This window comes from Patiria miniata, unplaced genomic scaffold (genome assembly GCF_015706575.1).
Source record: "Patiria miniata isolate m_02_andy unplaced genomic scaffold, ASM1570657v1 HiC_scaffold_11, whole genome shotgun sequence".
Classification (NCBI taxonomy): Eukaryota; Metazoa; Echinodermata; class Asteroidea; order Valvatida; family Asterinidae; genus Patiria; species Patiria miniata.
In genome coordinates this window covers 7,465,392-7,487,594 of record NW_024037049.1, presented here as the reverse complement: position 1 = coordinate 7,487,594, position 22,203 = coordinate 7,465,392, and the positions used below count along the sequence as shown (strand labels likewise).

General features: G+C 39.0%; 1 protein-coding gene and 1 long non-coding RNA gene across 4 annotated transcripts in view; one reads left to right on the top strand and one right to left on the bottom strand.

Moving 5' to 3' along the window:
• The first annotated feature begins 303 nt into the window (after nucleotides 1-303).
• LOC119743463 lies at nucleotides 304-11,035 on the top strand. Its single transcript, XR_005273032.1, has 2 exons — nucleotides 304-2,677; nucleotides 8,815-11,035. It is a non-coding gene; the product is annotated as an uncharacterized LOC119743463 (long non-coding RNA).
• Nucleotides 11,036-15,188: 4,153 nt separating this feature from the next.
• Nucleotides 15,189-22,203, bottom strand: part of LOC119743444 (clathrin heavy chain linker domain-containing protein 1-like) — a 66,161-nt gene continuing 59,146 nt past the window's right edge. Inside the window, exons 9-10 of one of the 3 annotated variants that reach the window (XM_038219857.1) lie at nucleotides 21,758-21,984; nucleotides 18,397-20,778 (exon numbers count right to left, since the gene is read on the bottom strand). In XM_038219857.1, the coding sequence (XP_038075785.1) occupies nucleotides 20,773-20,778; nucleotides 21,758-21,984 (233 nt within the window). In that variant the 3' untranslated portion in view covers nucleotides 18,397-20,772. Of the gene's footprint in view, nucleotides 16,098-18,396; nucleotides 20,779-21,753; nucleotides 21,985-22,203 lie in introns of those variants that run through there. The other 2 variants (XM_038219849.1, XM_038219865.1) reach the window with 2 other exon arrangements.

The window sequence follows — 22,203 nt, the reverse complement described above, 5'->3', positions numbered from 1 at the left end:
ACATTACTTGAAATCTGAAAGTATTAATTCCTTTTTATTCATACGAAATAATTAAAATGGAAATACTTTTAGCTTTTAGCAAATGCTTTCCAGTAAAAACTTTTTTTTTCATTTTTTAAATGTGAAACTGCATGTTGTCTCGTTAAGATCGTAACAGTTTAATTAAAATGAAATCATGTTTTCGTTACTCACGCCATGCTCGCGCTGCGACGAATTGATTCTGTTTTTACCCCAGACACCGCATACAAAAACAATTGCAAATGTAACGCACAGGCAGGCACCAGACTACTCCTAATTTGCATACGTGTTCAAAAATCTTGCACATGCAATCCAATACCAGGGTGAGAGAGCAGGTAGATGTGGGCGCGTACTGCCCGACACCCTGGGGACGAGGTTGACTAAGTACCTATCCACCGAGGGGTGCATATTGCCATTGATGAACACATTATTACTATTACTCATAAATATTCATCAGGCAACCACGACATTTCATTGGTCCATTCCAGCAACTCAACTGTGTGAAAGTTTTTACTATTTCCCCCGCGTCTTCGTACTCGCGCGTGGCGTGTAAAAACCATGGAGGTACTATCACACCTGGGTCGCAGCCTGAGATTTGTTCCAGTACTGTGATATATATTTACCAACGATGCACGCGCTTTAGTAGCGTACCGTGGAGATCACCAGTGAGGACAGCTGTGCTAGTCTGTAACGGCGTACATCAAAATGGCGACCGGTGGTGCTCGCTCTGCGATTTTAACCGGGGAGGAACACAATAATAACAAATCCAGTGTTCCAGTGAGCAAAAACATGTGGTTCTGGATCTGGTTCTGGTGGAATACTGCATAATCTTTCCAGCAGGGATGTAATATGCAGGCGCGAGGTGACTATTTATGAAATGGGCCCCTCCGATAATGTCATCTATGTTAAGAGATTGAAGTTTCAAATGGGAATGGACAAATGAAATTCCGCAGCTGCCTGATCAATATTTTTGAGGTAAAGTCAACAAATATATCATGTGTTAGCGGAGGAAATAGTGAAAACAAATGATCCCCAATCCCAGTTGGGAGATAATATAGAAATATGGAATGCTTTCGAGTGGTGTAGTAAAATACTAGACTCCCGAGGATCACCATTTTAAAAAATAGAATGCTCCACGGATCACCGAGGGAGGTTAGTTTTACTTCACCACGAGATAAAGCATTCAATATTTGTTTTATAACACTTCACCCACAGACTCTGCTTGATTTTAATATTTAAAGTTATTTCCCTTTCCCCATGGACCGGCGCGCGCAGACGTATAGTACGTTTTGCCAATCAAGCTCTATCTGTGGTTGACGCGTTATAATCCCAACCATCCAACACTTCGGGATCATAAGTTTTCAATATTTTCCCACAACACCATGTTGTATTTGTATAACATTAGTCAGTTGGCATGTGGTCGTATCGTGAGCGACTGGTCCAAAGCATCAAACAACTTGGTAGATAGACTCTTATAGCCTTAGAGAAGATATTTACCTGAAATTAATTTGGGACGGGTGCCTTGTTTGCACTTACCTTGTAATATATTTATTCCCATATTTGGGTATATTTTTATTTTATCAAATTTTTGAAAAGTGTATTTTGGAGATTCTACTTACTGAAAGGTCCAGTCCATCATAATCTGTGCATTTTGTTCTTTCCAAGCAACAAAAGTCCTCAAAATCTAAAGAAAGGTTGATGAATAACTTGACTGACGATAATTTCACAGGGGGTTTAGTTCCCTTACTATTTTTCAACCAAGTATGTTTTTCAACAATTATTACGTCAGTTGGTTTTGATATGTGTAAATGATGTTATTAAAGCCAAATAAACATGTTCCAAAGCATATGAGCGACCGAATGATTACGAGGACAATAGATTGTGCGAAATAACTTTGTCCTTAGAAATCAAGTATAGTCTTTCCAAACCACAGCATTGATGAGCATCAAATTCATAAAGTTACTTACTGGCACCGTTATCCTAACAAAAAACTGATAACATCTTGATATTTATAGCCCCCCCCCGAAACAAGATAAATAAATTGGGCGTAAAATTATGCAAAGGGTTGCTTTAAGTGGAGGGGGGGGGGGACCTGAACAAAATCAAGGAATCCCAAAAATAAAGATCTTTGTTGTTTAAAGTGATCATGTCCTAGTCAAAACGTTTTCTTACAAATAATTTTGTGAATTTCCTTGAACTTGTCCAAGTCTCCCCCTTTAGGCAACCCTTCACCTACTTCCCAACCCCCCCCCCCCCCCCAATTTACGGACACCTCATTTTCTATGTTTTTGCTATCTGGGCTAAATATCACAATGTTATCATTTTTTTTCCATACAGTTTTAATGGGTACCATCTTGATAATTTGACGCTCTAACTATTGACGTTTTACAAGTTTCAAACCAGCTGTGATGTGCACGGTGCATTTGAGATATTTGTTGTTGTTGCTGAACCTTTTCATACATTACCGTCAATTCCACTAACTGTCAAATAACGTATACTGTATTATCCAACGCTAGAAAAAATTTTTTGTGAGTGTTGTGTATTTTAACCACTATTTTTTTTCTAAAAGGGAATTCATTCATTTAATCTTCTCAGGGTTTTTCGATCAGCGGCCATCTTCTTGACAGTCCCATCGTTTTGTTTAATCTTCAAATTACAGGTGAGTTGATTAATCACATTTGTAAACCAACAATATTCAGAGGGAGCTAAATGTTTTTAAAATTTTTTTATTTGTTCCAGAATGTCACCAAGATCACACAGAAGGGAAAAGTAAACATTTATTTGAGTTTTAAACCTTTAACAATTTTCATGTTACAGTTTAGACCGATTACTTTTCTTACACCATTCAAATCTGAACTGTGTTATTATTCCTGCAAAACTATGTGAACATTAGTTTACATTGTCTTCGTTTATCAAACCTGAAATTGATGAGTCTTGTTGCCATTAGAAATAATGTGGCGGATGGGAATTTGCCTGTGTTTTCTCCCCCAAAAAAGTCTTTGTGTGGTTTTCGCCCCTCCTGTAATCAGCGAATTATGAATTTTATTTTTTTTTGATTGCACATTCTCTATGTTCACTGTGTGTGCCTGATCAGCGATGTTGTTCAATACAAACTGCAGTTGAAAGATGTAAGATTACAAAAGGTGTGAGAATCAAGCTTGACGCAGTTGGCTTCTCTCGCGTGCGGCTGCGGTGCAGTGTGTTGCTAAGTTGTTCCTTTGTTTGACACGCGCACCATAGTGTTCGAATATTGTTTTTATTTGTAGTTTGAGTGTACGCAAGGAAACAGTTTTTCTACCGTTATAACCATTTAAACCGTTTTTAGCCGTTTTACTGTTTGGGTCAATAAATTACCGAATACACGGCTTGGAATCTTTTTTCAATGGTATTGCGGAACGCGACAGAATCTGTGAGAAATCGTCGTACATTCATCAGTAAGGAACATCTTAGAAAATGATAAGTAGAAAAACTGTTATGAACACTGTTAGGCAGTTTGATATCGGTACAAAGACCGTTAGATACGTCACTTTAGAAGTTCGTAAACATGGATAGACGGTTGAAATACCGATACCGACTCTAGATATAACTGCTTAGAATAGAGTTGTTAGCTATTCATAACAGTTACCGACTTTCAACATTTGGGTGAAACGTTACGTAATCCTCCTTTTAATTATGGCATTCAAATGGCGCGTGATTTCTATATTGTGACAATTGAAGTGGCGATCCTTCTCGCACGCACAGAGCGATTTCTTTTACAAAGAAAACATCCTCTTCAGCGCTGACTGACTTCAATAGGCCCATACTTAATTTGCATGTGACAGTTGCAGACATACAGTCACCCCTTGACTGTTATGTGAAACTGTTGTACAACTGTTAGACCGGACTGTTGCGTTTAAAGCAATCAAATTGCACTAAAGAACAGTCGTTGTAAGTTGCCACGAAAAGGTCTCCGAGTCCACTGAGGCATCCATCAATTATCCCCATTGCATTGCCTTCTGGGAGTAGTGGTCTCGGCATTCGGCCATCTCATATGCCTTCGATAAATCAAGGGGGCTGAAAGGGCAGCAATCTCGAAATAATATTGCATATATAATCTTCATTTTCACCGAACATTTACAAAATAATAGCAGATGAAGGATATAAACATATTTTTTTATATTTAATTTGTTTTTTTTTAAACATTTTTAAACATTATTCATCAATGGCAGTTTCAAAGCTTCAAGAGCTTCATTGAACTGGGCTCAAATGTGAGCAAAAACTTTTTCACGAAGAAACACTCTCCTAGTTTGAGCGCTCTCCTAGTTTGAGCTTCGTTTCCACGAAGTAAACACTCACCTAGTCTTGTGATACATTGAAACGTTCTACTTATGAAAAAAAATATAGTTTCGCACCTTTTTTGGTTTTACAAACTATCACTCACCCTTTTCTCTTATTTCTTGTTAATTTTGATATACAAACGAGTGAAAACCAGCAAATTCAATACATCAATTGTCCACAACGAGAAACCCAACTGAAAATACTATGCAGTTTTGACGCAAAGTGTTGTTTTCGAAAACGTTCAACTTTAATGCCGTTTACTCCGATTGCTAGTTTTTACTGGTATGAACATGAGTGTTACTTCGTGGTGTCACTTACGAAATAACAACAGATTGTTGATTGGGGAAATAGTTCTCCTCGCCTTCCTTGGATTATAACTTCCCTCGAATCATCAAATATTGTGAGAAAATCTTCACGGGTAACTCCAGTCAAAGTAAACAATAGACGAAGGTGTTCAAGTTAATCATTAAAAACATCTCTTCCTTTTCTCCGGTTCATAAATGAACAGAGCACTGTAAATGTCCCCAAAATTATCTTCACACAACGCGAGAGAGATAATTTGATAAGTCTGCTTGTCTTGTAAAGCAAGGCCAGTATAGCTGCGTCATCCATATATATTTGCCTTGAGCTCAATGATTAACAATTGTTTAATGGCCCAGTATCGGCTCTGTGTGATTTGCTATTGTCATGATTGAGGTAAGCGTGCTACTGTTACGTCATATGCTGTATCAGATTTCACCCAGTGCTCTGTTCGGAACATTTTATGAACCGAGACAAGGAAAGAGATGGTTTTAAATGATTTATGTACTTTAACACACTGATCTATTTTTACTTTGACTGGAGTGCGTTTCCGTGCTATATTTTGTAGGCCTATATATTTGTATCAAAACCCATAGAAAAAAATCTTTCTGGGCTGTTTATTGATCACTGTTCACACTTCAAAACAGAAATCATTTTACTCACATTTATATTTTTAAAAAATAAAAACAAGTATTGCTATCAGTTCACATTGGAATCTTAGTGGTGAAAAAAAGGCTTGAATGCCTCATACAGGCATAACCGCTTATGAAACTAATTAAAGGATTGAAGAACTTTAATCCTCCAACAATTAACCATACCCCCTTTTTTGACAAGGTTTTCAAAGCCGAGTGACCCACAGGATTGCTGGGGTTGCTGTTTAGAAGGCCGATCCTCCGTAATGATCACCACTTCAATGTCACAATAGAAATCACGCGCCATTTGAATGCAATCATTAAAAGGAGGATTACGTAACGTTTCACCCAACTGTTGGAAGTCGGTAACAGTTACGAATAGCCAACAACTCTATTAGAAATAGTCAAGACACATACGCACAGGAAGATAACAATGGATGACAAAACTAGTATTTTGGGGTTATCACGAATAACATCGAGTTCCATTCGGGCGAAGGCTGCAGAAAAACGAGCAGAGCTTCTCTGTAGACAAGGACACCTGAAACCAAAACAAGATCTAGAAGACCTGACGTTACAACAACAACAACAACAGGAAGAGCGAAGATTGAAAAGAGATACAGAGAATTTCAACCTTGAATTTGAGATCAAATTAGCCGATGCTGGATTAAGAGCAATGTGAAGAGGATGAAGACAAGAAAGTTAGATTCAGTCTGCCCGAAAATTGTTAGTAGGCTCAGGGACTATTGAAAGGCATCATCCTCGCAGTGTACATCGTTGGCGAAAATGATATCCAGATGCCATGGTTTGTCGCCACAAGAAGAAACAACGCAAGAAAGTCGGATGGCCAAACAAGACTCGCCAATTGATAAGACAAGACAAGAAATATGGCATCACATCGGGAGCCCGAGCACGATTCCTAGATATCCATGAAGGAAACGTCAAAGCTCAAAAGGGGTCATAACGGCACGGCTCTACAGATGCCCGACAACCGCCAACTGGCTGAAAAAAGAGCTGGATATCTGTAGAGAAGGTTTATAAAAGACCTGGAGTTCAAAGAGAAGTACGTGAAAGGAATGGAAGAAACGATTACGAAAGGCTACGCGGAGAAAGTGCCAGAGAGTCAGATAGATGGAAATGATGGCAAGATGTGGTTTATCTTACCATGGAGTTTACCAACCACTTTAGCAAAGGACTTGCTACCAGATTTGATCAATGGACTCATTGGCGTGCTGGTGAGATTTCGTCAAAAACAAGTTGCAACATTTAAGTGCCGACATTGAAGCAATGTTCTACCAAGTGAAGGTCAGAATCGAAGACAGAGATCAATTAAGACTCGTTCGGTGGCCAGGCGGTGACTTATCCTGTAGATTTATCTATCTATCTACGATCCATTAGGATTGATAAGCCCTGATAAGCATGCAAAGATATTGCTCCAAGACCTATGCAGACAGAAAGTGAGTTGGGATTCACAAACTGACGAAGATCGTTTAAGAGGATGGAACCAGTGGCCTGCTGACCTCCCAAAATTGGACATCTCCAGTGCACATCTCCACGACTGCAGTTTGTAACTTCTTAAGCGAGAGTTGCCCCACTGCAGGAATAATTGATACCAACACTCGAACTAACTACAGCAACCGTTGCCGTAGACTAGACATACCCGTAGACGAGATTTTCTTGTTGACGGATGTGCTATACATCCAGAATGAAACCGCAAGATACAATAGGTTCGTAGCGAACCGAGTGACAAAACTCAAAACCGTCACGGTGTCAAATCAGAGTAAAATCCAGCAGATTGCTCGAGAGGACTGACCATTGATAAAATCTTCGTCAACGAAAGATGGTTCGGAGGACCAAACATTCATGTGGCAGCAAGGAAGACCAGTGGCCAACAAATCCCCACTGAAAAAGCTCCGGAAAGAAATGGTCCCAAAGTGAAGCTTAGCAGCGTATCATCAAATTTATCAGGAGTTCTTTGTCACTCCTAGCTGTATCCTGCCGTAAGATATGGTTAAAGAGGCCAGAAAAGATGCCGTTCACATGCTCTTAGAGTACTACTCCGACTGAGAATGTCTGAGGGAGAGCTGCTGCTTGGTGGTTCAGTGAAAAGAATGTGCTGAAGATCAATAAGGATGCACATATTTCAGGGCATCTCACTACTGAAAAAATTGAAAGGGCCGAGGAAAGTATCCTACAATGTGGAAATCTGAGCGCCTTGAATCCTACCGCCTACTCTGATTCGACCATTCTGCAGAGCTTTAAAAAGGGAAGAAATGATGTCAAAGAAGTACTGTCAGACAATGGTACTAATTTCGTTGGTGCGAAATTGAGACGAAGGCTTTGCAACAATGGAAATGCAATGCAATGGAAAGAATTAGTTAATTTTGAACAAAGCACAGCGTTAAATGAAGGTTCAATTGCCCGTATCGAATTTCGGTCGTGTCTGGGAGCGTCAAATACGCACCATTCGAACGATTTGCTGGCATAACTAAATGAACAACATGTCAGGGAGTGCAGAGATAAGGAGCAGCTCTGAACTCTTATGTGCGAGACAGAGTTTCACTTTCAACAACAGACCACTAACTCATGCTTCAGACGATCGCCATCTCCCGAAATTGATGTGCTCCTCTTCAGACCAAATTATCTTCTAGCACCTCCCAAGCCGTTGTTACTCACAAGGACTTGTATGCAAGAAAACGATTGCGTCAGGTGCAAAATTTAGAAGATCTTTTCTGGAAACGTTGGACAGCAGAATACATACGTCTTATCTGCAATAACGTCAGAAATGGTTCTACCCACAGAAAAACATTAGCTCAGGTGACGTTATTACTTGTAACCGACAACCAAGCGCCTCGAAATTCATGGCCTCTAGGATTGGTCCTGGAAACGTTTCCAGACAGAAATGGTCTAGTGAGAAGTGCAAGAGTTAAAACGAATACCACCGTCCTAGTGAGTCATGTTTATAAACTATGCCAGCTCCTTGAACAAGAAAACATCTCTGCAGTAATTTGGACACTTGAAGAGTCCCTGGCGTCTAATCTGGGGCACCCAAATCGGGTGGGTGTATTCTCCCCTGGACAAATAATTTTCCTCTAAATTGTTAGAACAACTTTAAACCATGTATCAAACCTGATACTTTGGTGTGCCTATTACTTCATGATAACGTCGTCAGGTATCTATTGCAAGTGATATTTTTCTTTAAAAATATAACATAATCTACATATGTACTGTGTTTGTTATATAAGTCATTCAACGTATCAATTTTTATGAATAATCGTCCCTTTGCCTACTGACTTTCAATGGGGAGAGGTACTTAGCCACTTCAATGGCTTCCGTGATAGTTTTGACTATACAAAGTGTTCTCCGAAATTTACTGGGGGGGGGGGCGTCACGTACGTGCCCCTTTGCCAATCTGCTAGATATTTTAATCAACTCTTCTACACAGTTGCACAATTGATAAAAAGAAAACGACCAATAACAAATCATTGGCAGGCATAGTTATGATCGGGCAGGCATTACTAATGATAGTTTTTTTTTCTTTTTTCCCCAGGAGATCGTAAACAAGGTGTGAAAGACATTGGGGTCGTATGTATAAAACCTAGCATTCGCTTTTACCACCCTTTGAAGCATTTACTTGCATTCCGGGAATCTCTGTCTGTCGGTCTTCGATTAACTCCAGAACCGGGCGCTGTATGAAGTGGAAAATCGGCGGTGTGTGTTGCTAAGGACACCAGAATATGCAGTGCCCAAGTTTGAAGTTCTTTGGACGGGCGGTTCTCGAAAAAGCTGCAAAAAAAAGCGGAAAATTGGCACCAATTTCTCCTCATAAAACATTTTAGCCTGTGCAAAGCAAGTGCAAATGGCGCCACTGAGTTGACGTCACAATAACACTACTTGCGTAAAGTTTGGTATACAAAAGAAACGTTTATACCGTACATGTAAAACGTGCGTTTGGAATCTCTGTGTGTCTGTCTGTAACGTCGATCATCTCCATAACCTGGCGCTGTATGAAGTTGAAAATCGGCGGGTATAAATGCTCGGGACCACAGAATGTGCAGTGCCAAATTTGAAGTTGTTTGGATGAGCGGTTTTCGAAAAAGTTGCAAAAATGCAATATTTTCTGAGGCAAACGTGGCAATATAGCCTAGACCACCTCGCGCTGGCGTCTTTTTCAATTGCAAACGTCATGTCTGAGCTAAGGTGCGCGTGCTCAATGCAATGTGATGCAACAAAGGACGGGTACATCTCATTGAAAGGCGATACCATTTTCTAGAATGAGTTGAATATTACTGGATACCATGTTTCCGTATGTACACGTACGTGAGTGGCTGCATTGGCACATGCATTTTGCAGTCGACTTTAGGCGGTCGACTCGGTAACCTTGACTGTTCATTGGGGGTGAATTCGATTAACTCCAGAACCGGGCGCTGTATGAAGTGGAAAATCGGCGGTGTGTGTTGCTAAGGACACCAGAATTGTGTAAGGAGATGAGGATACGTACAAAGTGTGCATTCATCTGTAAGTGTACGTTCAACCTGTGAAAACAACACCATTTGAATCGTGTGCGTTTTCTGCCCCTTCCGAAAAGGCACATTTTCAATGGGCTCTACACTTAGTTTGTATGAATGAATTTAAAGCAAATGCTTTTACTGGCAAACATTTGCTTTTGCTTTTACTGGAAAGCAAATGCTTTTTTACTGAAAAGCAAATGCTTTTGCTTTTACTGCAAAGCATTTGCTCAAAAGATTTCCTTTTGTCGCGATCATTCGTCCAAGGAAATTGGTTTGATATTTAAATACAAAAAGCTTCAAACAATTACAGTGATTTGTAAATGTTTGAAATTAAAAGAAATTGAATGTAATTGGCAACATAATAATAATAATAATAATAATAATAATGGAGTCTACCAACAATTAGGTACTCAAGGTGCTGGAAATTATGTCAACTATTAAAGAAAGGTAAATAAAGTTTATGAGAATTATGAGACCCATTATGCTGCGCCGCACATTAAAATCCCAAGCGTTTGTTCACATCAGTGCGCGGGATTTTATAGCATGTTTGACGGCACCCGGTAGAAAGAAATATTATTTTAATGGCAATTTAAACCCGTTGTAAAGTAAAAAAAAAAAAAAAAAGTCTGCCAAAGCACAAATACAGCAGACTTGTTCCATCTTTTGTTGTTTTGGAAACTGATTTCTTATCTTTTTCCTTGAAAGTCCTTATTTAAATTATTATCTGATTAGGTAATCAGACACTGATACAAATTAATAAGTATACAATAAATTTAGGATATGAGTCAATCAAACTTTGGCATAAATGCTTTAAAAAATGAAGTGAATTGTGATAGGAAACGATTTCATTTGACTTTTTAAATTATGTATGTGTATAACCTGAAGCTGATTTATGTTTATTAGATGTATGTTGGAAATAAATTTTAATGATTAAATATAGGTTTCCCCAGCCAATTTTGCAAAAGAAAGCATGCGAATTCATCTTGATAGTGGCCAATTTGAAGCGAAGTAGTGCCCTGCTGTCATTCCCGTAGTTCTTGTTAGATATCAGGCGTTCAAATTCGTTTATAGACCTGACATTTTCATGTTTACATATCCTAAATTGAAGTTATGTTATTCGGTTTAAGTGATCATTCAATTTAGCAGTTGGTTTGGTTGAGGATTATTTGCATGAGATTAATGTTTTCGTTTTCATTTCCGTGCATTCTATTTAAGACATATGGCATTCAAAATAAAAGCAATACGATACAAGTCTTTTAATTTCTTTTACCTTTTCGTTATTTCTGCTTTTTCCTTTTTTTTTTTTTTTTAAGTCTCTATAAGTCAAAATGTAAGAAGTCAAAATGTAAACAATTGAAGACCTCATTGGTTCAACCTTGTTCCCGATTGATGTTCAAAGTTTGCTGATTTGTTCAACCTCGTTCCCTGAAATTCTAAAAGCATCCCAAGAGTACAATTAGGATGGAAATTTAATAGTCCCTGGGGTAGAAAGGGTTGGATATTAAAAAAAATTCCCTGGGAAGGGGGTTAAATTTTTTTTTTTTTTTTTGGTGTTTTAAGAAGAGCAACCGATATTCAAAGTTTGCTGATTTTTTTCAACCTCGTTCCATAGTCCCCCGGGAAGAAGGAGGTTAAACAAAATAGTCCCTTGGAAAAGTTTAATTTAGTTAAATTAAAGAATTGTGATAAGGGATGTACCCTAAAAACTCAGAATCGATTCTGTATTTGACATTTTGTTTTTACTTCAAAGATTTCCTGTAGCTATGTTGACAAGACATAAAGAGGGGAATTCCCTTTTCAAATCCGATTGTTCTGTAGCGAGCCAACCTAACGTGTCATGCGTCACCAAGCTGTCCATAACTTATGCCGTTGAAGGTAATTTGAAATGCGAACATGCAAGACTCGCGTGAACACAGAAGTTGCCCAAACGTTACTTTTTTCCCACACCATTTTCCTCGAAAAATGTATTCGACCGCTCAGACAATCCGCGTCGTCTTTCTCGCGTCGTATTTTCGGAAGGGCGTAGGGTACATATAAATAAATTTGGTATAATTGAAAAGCTTCTGAAATGCTATTATTCTCGTGCGTTTATCTCAAAAGCCACAGATGGATTTACTAATTATGCCACAAGCACCTTACAATCTAATACACACCTTGTCGATTTTGTCGAATTTTCGTAACTTTCTCTAAATGTGTGCAACCTCGTTTCCAGAGCGTCTATTGATTTGCTCCTACGGATCACAGCTTTTGGAAAGACCCCAACAGGAGACGAGGATCGACGATTATTATTTTTTTTAAAACGAATTCATAAAACTGGTTCAGCGCAATGAACTAAAGCCTGCTGTAAACCAATCACTTTGTTGACAGTCATATTGGTGTGATCTGTCACTTGGATGTTGTTCCATACCATTTGGATCAGTCTGGCAAAGGTGGTGGTAGTCATCCAGTGATTATTGATCGATAGTAAACAGTGGATTGTGAACCCTCAAATGACGATTATTAGACCAGCGGGCCTACTCGCACTAAACTTAGGCCGTTTTGTATCAGCTGTAAATATTAATATTTTCTTTAGGCTTTCAGATCAAGAATGTAAAATGGCTAGCTAGTAAACGTACGGTTTTACGTGACAGTATTGTCTTGTTACGTAATACCGTACGTTTACTAGCTAGCCATTATAGCTATTTATGCAAGCAGTGATATCCCGCGCAAGGATGCTACCTAATGCGGTGAATGGAAACTGCGAAATGTTTTTGGCCTTCACAGTCTCGAGATATTGAAATGTCTTACTGAAACGGAGGAGGGCTTCGAAGAGGATCCCGTTGTGGTGGTGTTAAGGTCGAGGGGTGCAAACGATTAAGGGACAAACGATTAAACGATGCTTGAGCACGCTTTAATCGGCGGGACTTCTCGGCTTTTAAGACTTTCATATTTGTAAACAGTCCTTAAGAAGGCATTTATTGTCCGCTTCGAAAGGAATATCGCAATCAAGACCTTCGTCTTTGATTCTAGCAGTTTTAAGAAGACGAACGTAATGGGACGGCGCGTTGTAGACTCAGCATCTGTGTGTTCCAACTGTTCATGTGTATGAGTTAGATGTATTAAAAAAACAATATCACGCTCCTTTACGCGAAACTTGGACGGTTGAGGTCTTTGTGTTCGGAAAGACGCCTACGAAGCACCACATCTGAGAGGCCTAAATGCGAACTGTCGGCATCTCCTTAAAAGGTTAAACCTTGTAAAATTAAGAAAAACTAGTGCAGGGCCCGTTGAAAATGTGTCTGTTTGGAGGGGGCAGGGAACTGCTCATTCAAACAACGCACACGACATGTTGCTAGCTTGCACAGATTGAACGCTCATTTATAGTTTAAACGCGCACTTTGTACACGTCACCATCCCCTGGCATTGATATTTACCCATACTGGACTATGGTATCATCCTACAGTGAAGGTTGCTCAGTCAGTCGCCTACAGTGATTGTTGCTCAGTCGACGACAAAATGCGTATACCCGTGCAGCCTCTCACATCCTCGTACGCGTACCGTGCTGGCCGTCTAAAATATGTGCTTCAATGCGATTCAATGGTGTTGTTTTCACAGGTTGACACACACTCACGTCAAAGTTTGTGCCAAGTTTGAAATTGTTTGGGCGAGTCGTTCCCAAAAAGGCTGCAAAAAATAGCGCAGATATTACTCACCACTACTGGACAATAGTATCGTCCTGCAGTAAGGTCGCTCAGTCGACTGCAAAAATAATGTGCCCGTGCAGCCATCACGTAGGTGTACATACGGTAACATGGTACGCAATGCTATATATTCACTCATACTGGACAATAGTATCGCCCTACAATGCTCGTGCGCGTGCCATAGAGTTATGGCGCGTGCCCGTCTTTTTTTGCATCGTTGGCGTCATATTGAGCACGCCCGGTTTAGCTTTACATGACGTAAACAATTGAAAAGAACGGCAGTGCGTGGTGTTATGTTCTAAATTATATACTGCCACGCTAGGCTTCAGAAAATACTGCTTTTTTGCAGCTTTTTCGAGAACCCCTCTTCAAACAACTTCAAACTCGACCCTGCACATTCTGTTGTCCCGAGCAGTATGCCTGCCGATTTTCAATTTCATACGGTACCCGGTTCTGGAGATAATCGGCGGACAGACAGACAGACAGACAGAGATTCCTGGAATTATAGTGCAGGGCCAGTCGAAAATGTGCTTGTTCGGAAGGGGCAGTTGAAAACTGCAGCTCGTGCAAACAATGCACATTATTCAATGGTGTGAACACACACTCGCAAGTTAAACGCACAAAATGTCGTCACCCCCCCCCCCCCCCCGCCCGGCACTGATATTTACCCCTACTGGACAATATGGTATCGCCCTACAACTGTAGGGCGTAGTTGTAGGGCGATTCCATATTGTATTATTAAGTTGCTCAGTCGATCGCCTACATACAGAACAGTGATGGTTGCTCATACAGAACAGTGATGGTTGCTCAGTTGACTACAAAATGCATGTGCCCGTGCATGCCACTCACGTATATGTACGTACGACATGGTGTGCAGTGCTATCGCCCTACAGTGTGCCGTCCTTTTTGCACTGTTTGCGTCATATTGAGCACGCGCGCTTAAGCTCGAACATGATGTAAACAATTGAAAAGAACCCCCATGATGTGCCCGTCCTTTTTCCATTGTTGCGTCATATAAAATTAAGCACGCGCGCTTTCGCTCGAACATGACGTTAACAATCGAAAAGGACTGCGCGTGTTCTAAGCTATAATCTGCCACGTTGAGTCTCAGAAAATACTGCTTTTTTGCAGCTTTTTTCGAGAACTCCTAGTCCAAACAACTTCAAACTTGACTTGTTCTGGAGATAATCGGCGGATAGACAGACAGACAGTCAGACAGACAGAGATTCCCTGAATTGTAGTATAGATGTTCTCATCTTCAACCTACTCCCCAGGGCCTTTTCTCGAGCCCTGGTTGTGAATAGTAAGAGAGCTAGAAGTTTTAAGAACTCCCGTTTTAAGAACTTTCAATCCTAAAAAAAACTTTTAATACTACGGACCGAAACAAAACAAAAATCCGGGCAAAAATTACGATATTTTGTTATCAACCTACTTTTTTCCGACCTTGTAGGAGGGCAGGAAATCTAAAGACAGCAGAGTTTGAAAATTTGGGAACGAGGTTGCATCTCTGAATACTTCTTCAAAACAATGCCTCGATTCAAATCCTGAAAATCTTTGATGAATTTTTCAATTAAAAAAAAAAAAAAACTGGGAAAAAATGGGGCAACGAATTTTTTTCACAAATTTTGATTTGGTTGGGAACTCGTTCACAGGACTTTCTTTGTTTCCAACCTCGTTTCAAATAGTAGATAAAAAAACAGTCTTGGGGACATTACTGTCCGACACTCTGGGAACGAGGTTGCATCTCCAGTTTATTATTTATCAAAAATTCTTTTTAGTTGAATACAACCCAACCCACCACCAAAAAAATTCCAGGCACAGTTTTATGAATATTCCATAACATTTATTTATTACTTATGACGTCAACATCAACTTCGTCCACAGGGCCCACTTATTTCCGACCTTGTTTACAATAGTTACACTGCAGTTTCTCTAGGGCGCTTACTATTTTGACAATCTAGGAACAAGGTGTTTATTCGCTTGACTGTTCATAATCGAAGTTTTACAGTATTTCTGCTACTTGACAAATAACGTTTTGCCCATTTAAATGTATTTCCAACATTTTGGGTATTAAAAACAAATGAACTTCAATGTTATCATTGTTACCACATAATTCTGAACTCAATCAATAAGAAGAGGTTATTTTTATTACCTTGAACATCATTTTCACTCATATTCCTTTTGTACAGTGGGATTCACATAATCGCACGGGTTCTTGCAATTACATTTATTAAATCTCAAGCAAGCTGAACCACATTTACAATCATAAAAAGTATCTTTTTTTTGCATTTCGGCCCTACCCAGCTCGTCGGTTTGATTGCCGTCTTAGGACAAAAATAAGCCAATTACTTTAAATTGCAAATTTTGAAAGCCTTTGCAAGATTATTTTTGTAACATAATTCAACGCTATTGCTAAAATGCAATCAATTAATAAGGCTTACAAACTTTTTTTTAAGAGAAAGAATTAAGCATTTTGTCAGTTGCTTCTTTCACCGTTTCCAGCACAAGCACAGCTGCTTGCACCTGCAGAGCCATTTCACGAAGACCACTATCATGACATTTGTTTGCAATCTGAATCCAGGCGTCTGAAGTAGTGTCCAAATCAGAAAGGACCATGTCTTTCACACTTGTTTTAAGATCTCCTGAGAAAGAAAAAAGGTGAAACAGAACAAAAGATTGCATTTTTTAAAACTTTTTTAAAGCAGTTACAAATTGATGTTTGGTTGACTAACCACCAACTTATTTTTTTTTCAAGTAAAATCTCCGAATAGAAGTAATTTTCAGGAAATAATTAGCTGACGCTGTACCAAAGTCTAAAAAATTACGACAGGAGTTGTTGAACCAATGGAACACTGAACGGAGATTTTTATTTTGTAACATCTTCAATTTTTTTTTGGAGATTGTCACGCCTGTAGGAAATTTCTACGCCTGTAGGAAATTCAGAACTTCGTACATACTTAGTTCCAATTTAATTGGACAAATATTTACATTTAGTTTTAAATTTTAACACTTTCATGGAGCTTAAGCACAAAAACGAAAACGTAAGGTTACCGCCAAAACTCCATGCGATTATTGCTCAACTAAACAACAGGTCTGTTAAATATTGCCTAACAAAACAACAGATATTTATATAACCAACATATCTGTTGCTATATATCGCAGGGAGTTTTCGCCGGTAGCCTGAAGCAAGGTTTTTGTGCTAAAAGCATGTTATGCCTAAACAGCTTCAATACAGAGATCGTAGGAAAAGTTTTTTTTCGTGATGCCCTGTTTCTAAATGACGGCAAAACATTTGCGGCCTAAATGTACAGGGCAGTCACTGTATATTTTTAGAGGAGTCTGTAGCCATGATGACAGATAGTGTTTAAGCAATTGAAAAAATTGATGTTTGGGAATGGGATACGTGTGTTACCTGGTTAACATGTCTAACAAACGATAGCAAGAAAAGAGATTTCCAATGCCTACAAATATTTGACCTCCCTTGGAAAATTACGTATAACTCTGTCAAAAAAAAAAATTATCAGATTGTTTGGCGTTTAATTTAACCAAACCTATCTAAGATCTTTCTGGTTACACATTCTACGTCAGGCATTTGCGTTATATTTTGTTGGCATTTTTTAGAAACAGTACATTAATGAAAAAATAATTGAATGACTACAATTCAATAAGTGACCTTGTAAATTCTTCTGCGATTTAACCCGGGACCCGCCAATGATAATCGTGGATCACAAACTGTTTTTTAGCTTACTTTAAAATTAAATCTGAATTTCAGGTCGAATATAATATATTTCAAATCAGAACCGGCCACAACAAAGGCTTTCACCAGTTAATATTTTCACTCTTCAAATTCTTCCAAATTCAAACGTGTTTCAGACCTTGAGAATATATGCGATTGATAATCAGTAAAAGCTGTTATTTCACCCACTGAAGGGCAAGCTAGGAGCGTCTCCCACCTTACGTTTTTACAAAGTTGTTAATGCTGTTGTTTCACGGTCATTTCGACTCGACCTGAGCGTGCAAAAAATACACGCCTGGGTAGTGTACAGGGTGGCTCCAAAAAAAAGGACACCCACTTTTTACAGCAATTTCACCTACTTAATGATCTTATATTAAATACGTTTTCACATAGTAGTAAAGTATAGACCTTAAACCATGCACGGTGAAAAAAAACTGAGTAAAAGTCGTAAAAATAGTGATATTATGCTAATTTGAATACAAGTGACCAAAATCAGTCTTGTCCACAGGTTTTCTGATGCAAATTGGACGTTTTCGTAGTTCATAAAAATTAAGAAAACCTTTCCACCAAAATATATTATGCCCTGGTAACTTTAATTGAAGCTGTCCAGTTATTCGTGTCAGTGTAAAGATCATCCTCTCAATTAGCTGTCGGCTTAAGTTTATTTTTGGCATGACATTTCATAAAATTACAATCAAATTTCATGCCCTTTCAAATAAAGCTCCAACAGCTGAGCTCAGTCAAGCGAAGGGAATTTATAGCTCACCGACAAAATGTGCAAATGCCGCGATTTTTTCATCACATTTGCCTTTAGACCAGTACTTCAATAGCTACTAATCAAAAAATAAATTTTAAAAATAGGTGAAAATTGCTGTCAAATGTGGGTGTCCTTTTTTTTTTTACCACCCTATATTTTCACTTAGATTTATAAAAGGAAACCAATAATCGACACTTGGGCTCTTTCAGGATTAAGTCACTTTGAAATGTTACCAATTTTCTTTTAAAAAAGAATTTCTCCTTTTTTAAAAATTTGTAAACGGAAAATATTATAACGGAGAAATTGTGTTCGCGAATGGCTCCCACAAAATGTGCCTTAATGGCTTCTACAAAATGAGCACTTTTTAACTGGATTTTTAACTTTTATATGATCCAAAATTTGTGATAATTCCATTTAATATCGATGCAACCAAGATCAAAGGCTTCAGTATGTAATTAATAATATTTAATTGCGAAAATTCCTGGTCTAGGTAAACAATTCAGCAACACTTAGTACAACACTTCGTACAATTCTTAGATCTTTACATGGTGTCAGAACAAGAGCATACTCCTGAAAATCCTACTGAAAACTGGAAAAAAGTAAACAGCAGTTTCTAAAACATACAAAACAACTTCAGTGGTCTCGGATCTACACAACAATACGAAGCCACTTCGTATTTTCACCACCAAAAAAAAGAACGATTGATTTCCTAAACAAAATTTACTTTTTGTTTACCAGTAGAAAATCAAGTTGTTGAAAAGAAATTGTTGCAAAACTGAAACAATGTTGAGATGTGCCACGATTAACTTATCATCATCACTGATGAACATCAAAACTCTTCTGCGTTGATGAATTTTATCAATACGCAGTAGTAACCTTTATTGCAACACCACTCAATTTCTTCCTCCCCCCCCTCGCCCCCCAAAATGGGTTGTCCACTTTTTTTGGTCCTCCATAACAGATCCAAGTCACTGGACACCACAGACAAGACAGTAAGTGATGGAGTATATTTGACTGTAACAAGAGCAAACGACCTGGAGTCCAAGAAGATAGGAACATAAAAAGCTAGAAAAAAAATAGATGACAACAAATTCAGTTTTGCGCATTGGTTTAATCAATGGTTTACAATTGAGCTAAACCAATGGTATGTTCCATGGTTTACCATCGAGTGGGATAAGCAAAGCACAGGAGACACGAGTTCACCGTTTATTGAATGATTAGGGACTTGCACATCTGTACATTTGGAAAGTTAATACAACTTGATAATCTGTATGAATTGCAGCTGCTACGTCAACATTGTGCAACAGTAGTGGGTACGATTTGACTACCAAAATTCTTTCTATAAACATTCCTCCGTAGGATTTCAACCTACGACTGGCCACGACTTGATGCTCTGTATTTATATATTAATACAATTGGTAAAACTCTCACTGAACGATCCTTATCGTCATGCTGTAATAGCTTTAACTATTGAACTCAAACGCTTCATCGGAGAAGTTGACTTCCAGGCAAAAAAAACCCGAGATATAAAATTTTTAAATGCTCTGGAAAACCTGTACCCAAAAAACATTCAGAATTCTCCTCGGCGAGGGTGTTGGGCTGCACCCTAACATAATTATACAAGTACTCACAATTTTCCAAACTATTAAAATCAAAATTTCCCAAAAATTTAAGTCTGTGTGCCTCGTGTGGAGTGCTTGATGGAACTGATTTCAAAACTCTTTTCTTCTCTATTTAAATCTTCCAACGCTCTATTATGTAACCATTCACCTGCAATGCGTTGCTCGAATTCTTAAGACATGAAAGATTATGAAAGGTTAACTCAAATAAATATAATCTAACAGAAATTTGTTCTTAAAGACCCAGTTTCTGGGTCACTTCTAACCTCTTTTCAAGTGAGTCTTCTATATATCCATCTCTACCTCTCATCCTGTTTCCAGCGCGCATGTCTCTTTAGACAGCGCTCTTGTCCCTCGTTGCTGGCCCTGGCCGTTACTCCTCCCGCTCTTAGGGAATGTAAACCTAAATCTAGGTTGGGAGCTACAGAAGATAACATCTTGATTATACACTCCCTGGCTCTTGTGTAACTTGACTTTTTATCTTTGGAAATTAGTTTACAACCATCCTTTGATCTAAAAGCGGGTAAGCTGAAGTTGTATTATCCATACCTGCAGCTGACATATATCTTAGCAACATTTTAAAAGGGCATGCTGAAGTGGAACGTTTTGAAATTACTACTTCTTTACCGCAACGATATTGATCCGTCTTGCTTTTTGTCACCGCAACAGTGAAAAAATCTCCAAACATAGTTATTCAGTAAACGTAATGAGCTCAATTCATTGAACCGATAGAAACCTGCAATGCTAAGGTTATCATACATAAATATCTAATTACCAACAAATCTGTTTCTTCAGAATTTCTATCACAAAGCTCTACTTTCATATCGGACGAAACTACATCTTTCTTCTGTGTCTTGTGACCTGTTGTGCGTTTATCGATTCGTGAAGGTTTTTCACGAATGAGTTATTCGTTGGGCCCATTCATCTCATGGGCCCATTTAATGCCGTATAATACTGATGCAATAACGTGATGAAGAAGCCCCCAAGTCAAGGAGCTCCGTTAGATACACTGCGATGAGAATTAGCTGGGCTGGTAATTAGGTGCATCTGCTCCTGGCACAAAAACTCTGCCATTTCTTGAAACTCCTGATGTATTTCTTGACCGTAGCGTCACTCTTGGAAGACATCAAGTGTTGACACATCCGGTCGTTTTTTTTGTCACCCACCACCCCCGCTGTCTCCAAAGCTGCTGAGACGTTATAACCTCAATCCTATCTGTTGGAAAAATTCAAAATCAGCATTAACATTCCCTCCAGCAATTACAATGAAACTTGAAATTCAGAAAACAAGCTTCAAAGCGATCAGCTTGAATTGTTATGGTTCATCTAAAAATATGCCATTACAACCTTGACCTTCAAGGATCACCTGTTGTTGTGGCAGTATCATACTCTTCTCTATGAATGACTTGAAATCTTTACTTTCCGCTACCTAAAATGGCCAAAACGGTACCGACACCCACATCTGAACAATCAATGTACCTTTCGCTTTTTCCACCTCCATCTTCAACAATACTCTCTGAATTAACCTGGGTGGGGGTACTAACCAATTAACTTAATTTGCCCACATCTGACCGAAAAGCGTCTATTCCTTCCGTTTCCGGACACCACCATCTAGAGTTGAACCTTTTCCACTGGTTAATTCAAATTGGATGCAAATCTATCCACGCTATGTGGTCCCCATTATTTACCAAATAATCAATACACCCATTTTTGATTGTATTTTACAATCATCGCTGTCCCTGGTTCTACTCAACAAATCAGCTTTGGTGTTGTTATTTCTTTGGATCCACTCTGGTTTGAGAATTATAGAATTCTTTTCACAAAATCTGTTCACATTCAAAGAGATGTTTTGTAAGCTGGACTTCTTACTTATTCAGCACCTGTTTAACATTTTTGTTATCGTTGAAACATCTAACTCTCTCATTCTTTAACAAAATCTCATTACTTTTGAGAACTCTGTGTACTGCCTCCATCTCTCTCCAAGTGGAGCTACTCTGGGACTGTATTTTGTCCCATGACCCTACTACCTCACTGCCCTCAACTAACTGGACCTCATCTAAGTAAATGTCCTTAGATGAGGTCCAGTTAGTTGACGCTTACCCTCTCCGACATCAATGTACATCCTGTACAATATTGTTATCCTACCTATGTCTTCTACCTCAAAATCTGAAAACTTTACAAGATCACTTATCTTATCTGCCTTGGCAACATCCGCCCTTGCTTGTACATTCGTACTTCTAATGACCGGCTTGACCACAACCCTTGCCCTTGCCGACTGTGGTACCGTCGCTGACGAAACCGCCGAAGTACGCTGCTCCGATGGCCATGACGAATATCTGGTGGTTTTCCTGCTCTTCGCCTGTTCTGTCTTGAGCTTCTTAGAGGCCCTGGCTTCAGTCCTGTACATCTTCTCATTTTCTGAATCCGAAGCAAGTGGGATGGTTTCATACTCCTTAACAATTCTCCATCTGATCCAGCTCTGATGCATCTGACATTCTGACTAGATTTTGTCTGTGATAGCTCAATACCTTCGGATATGTCTTTTGATGCTTGCTGGATGTTAGCCCCGCCCTCCAGATGTAACTCTGATCTTCACAATTCTTGCGTTTGAAGGTGTAACCATCGTTGGCCAAGATA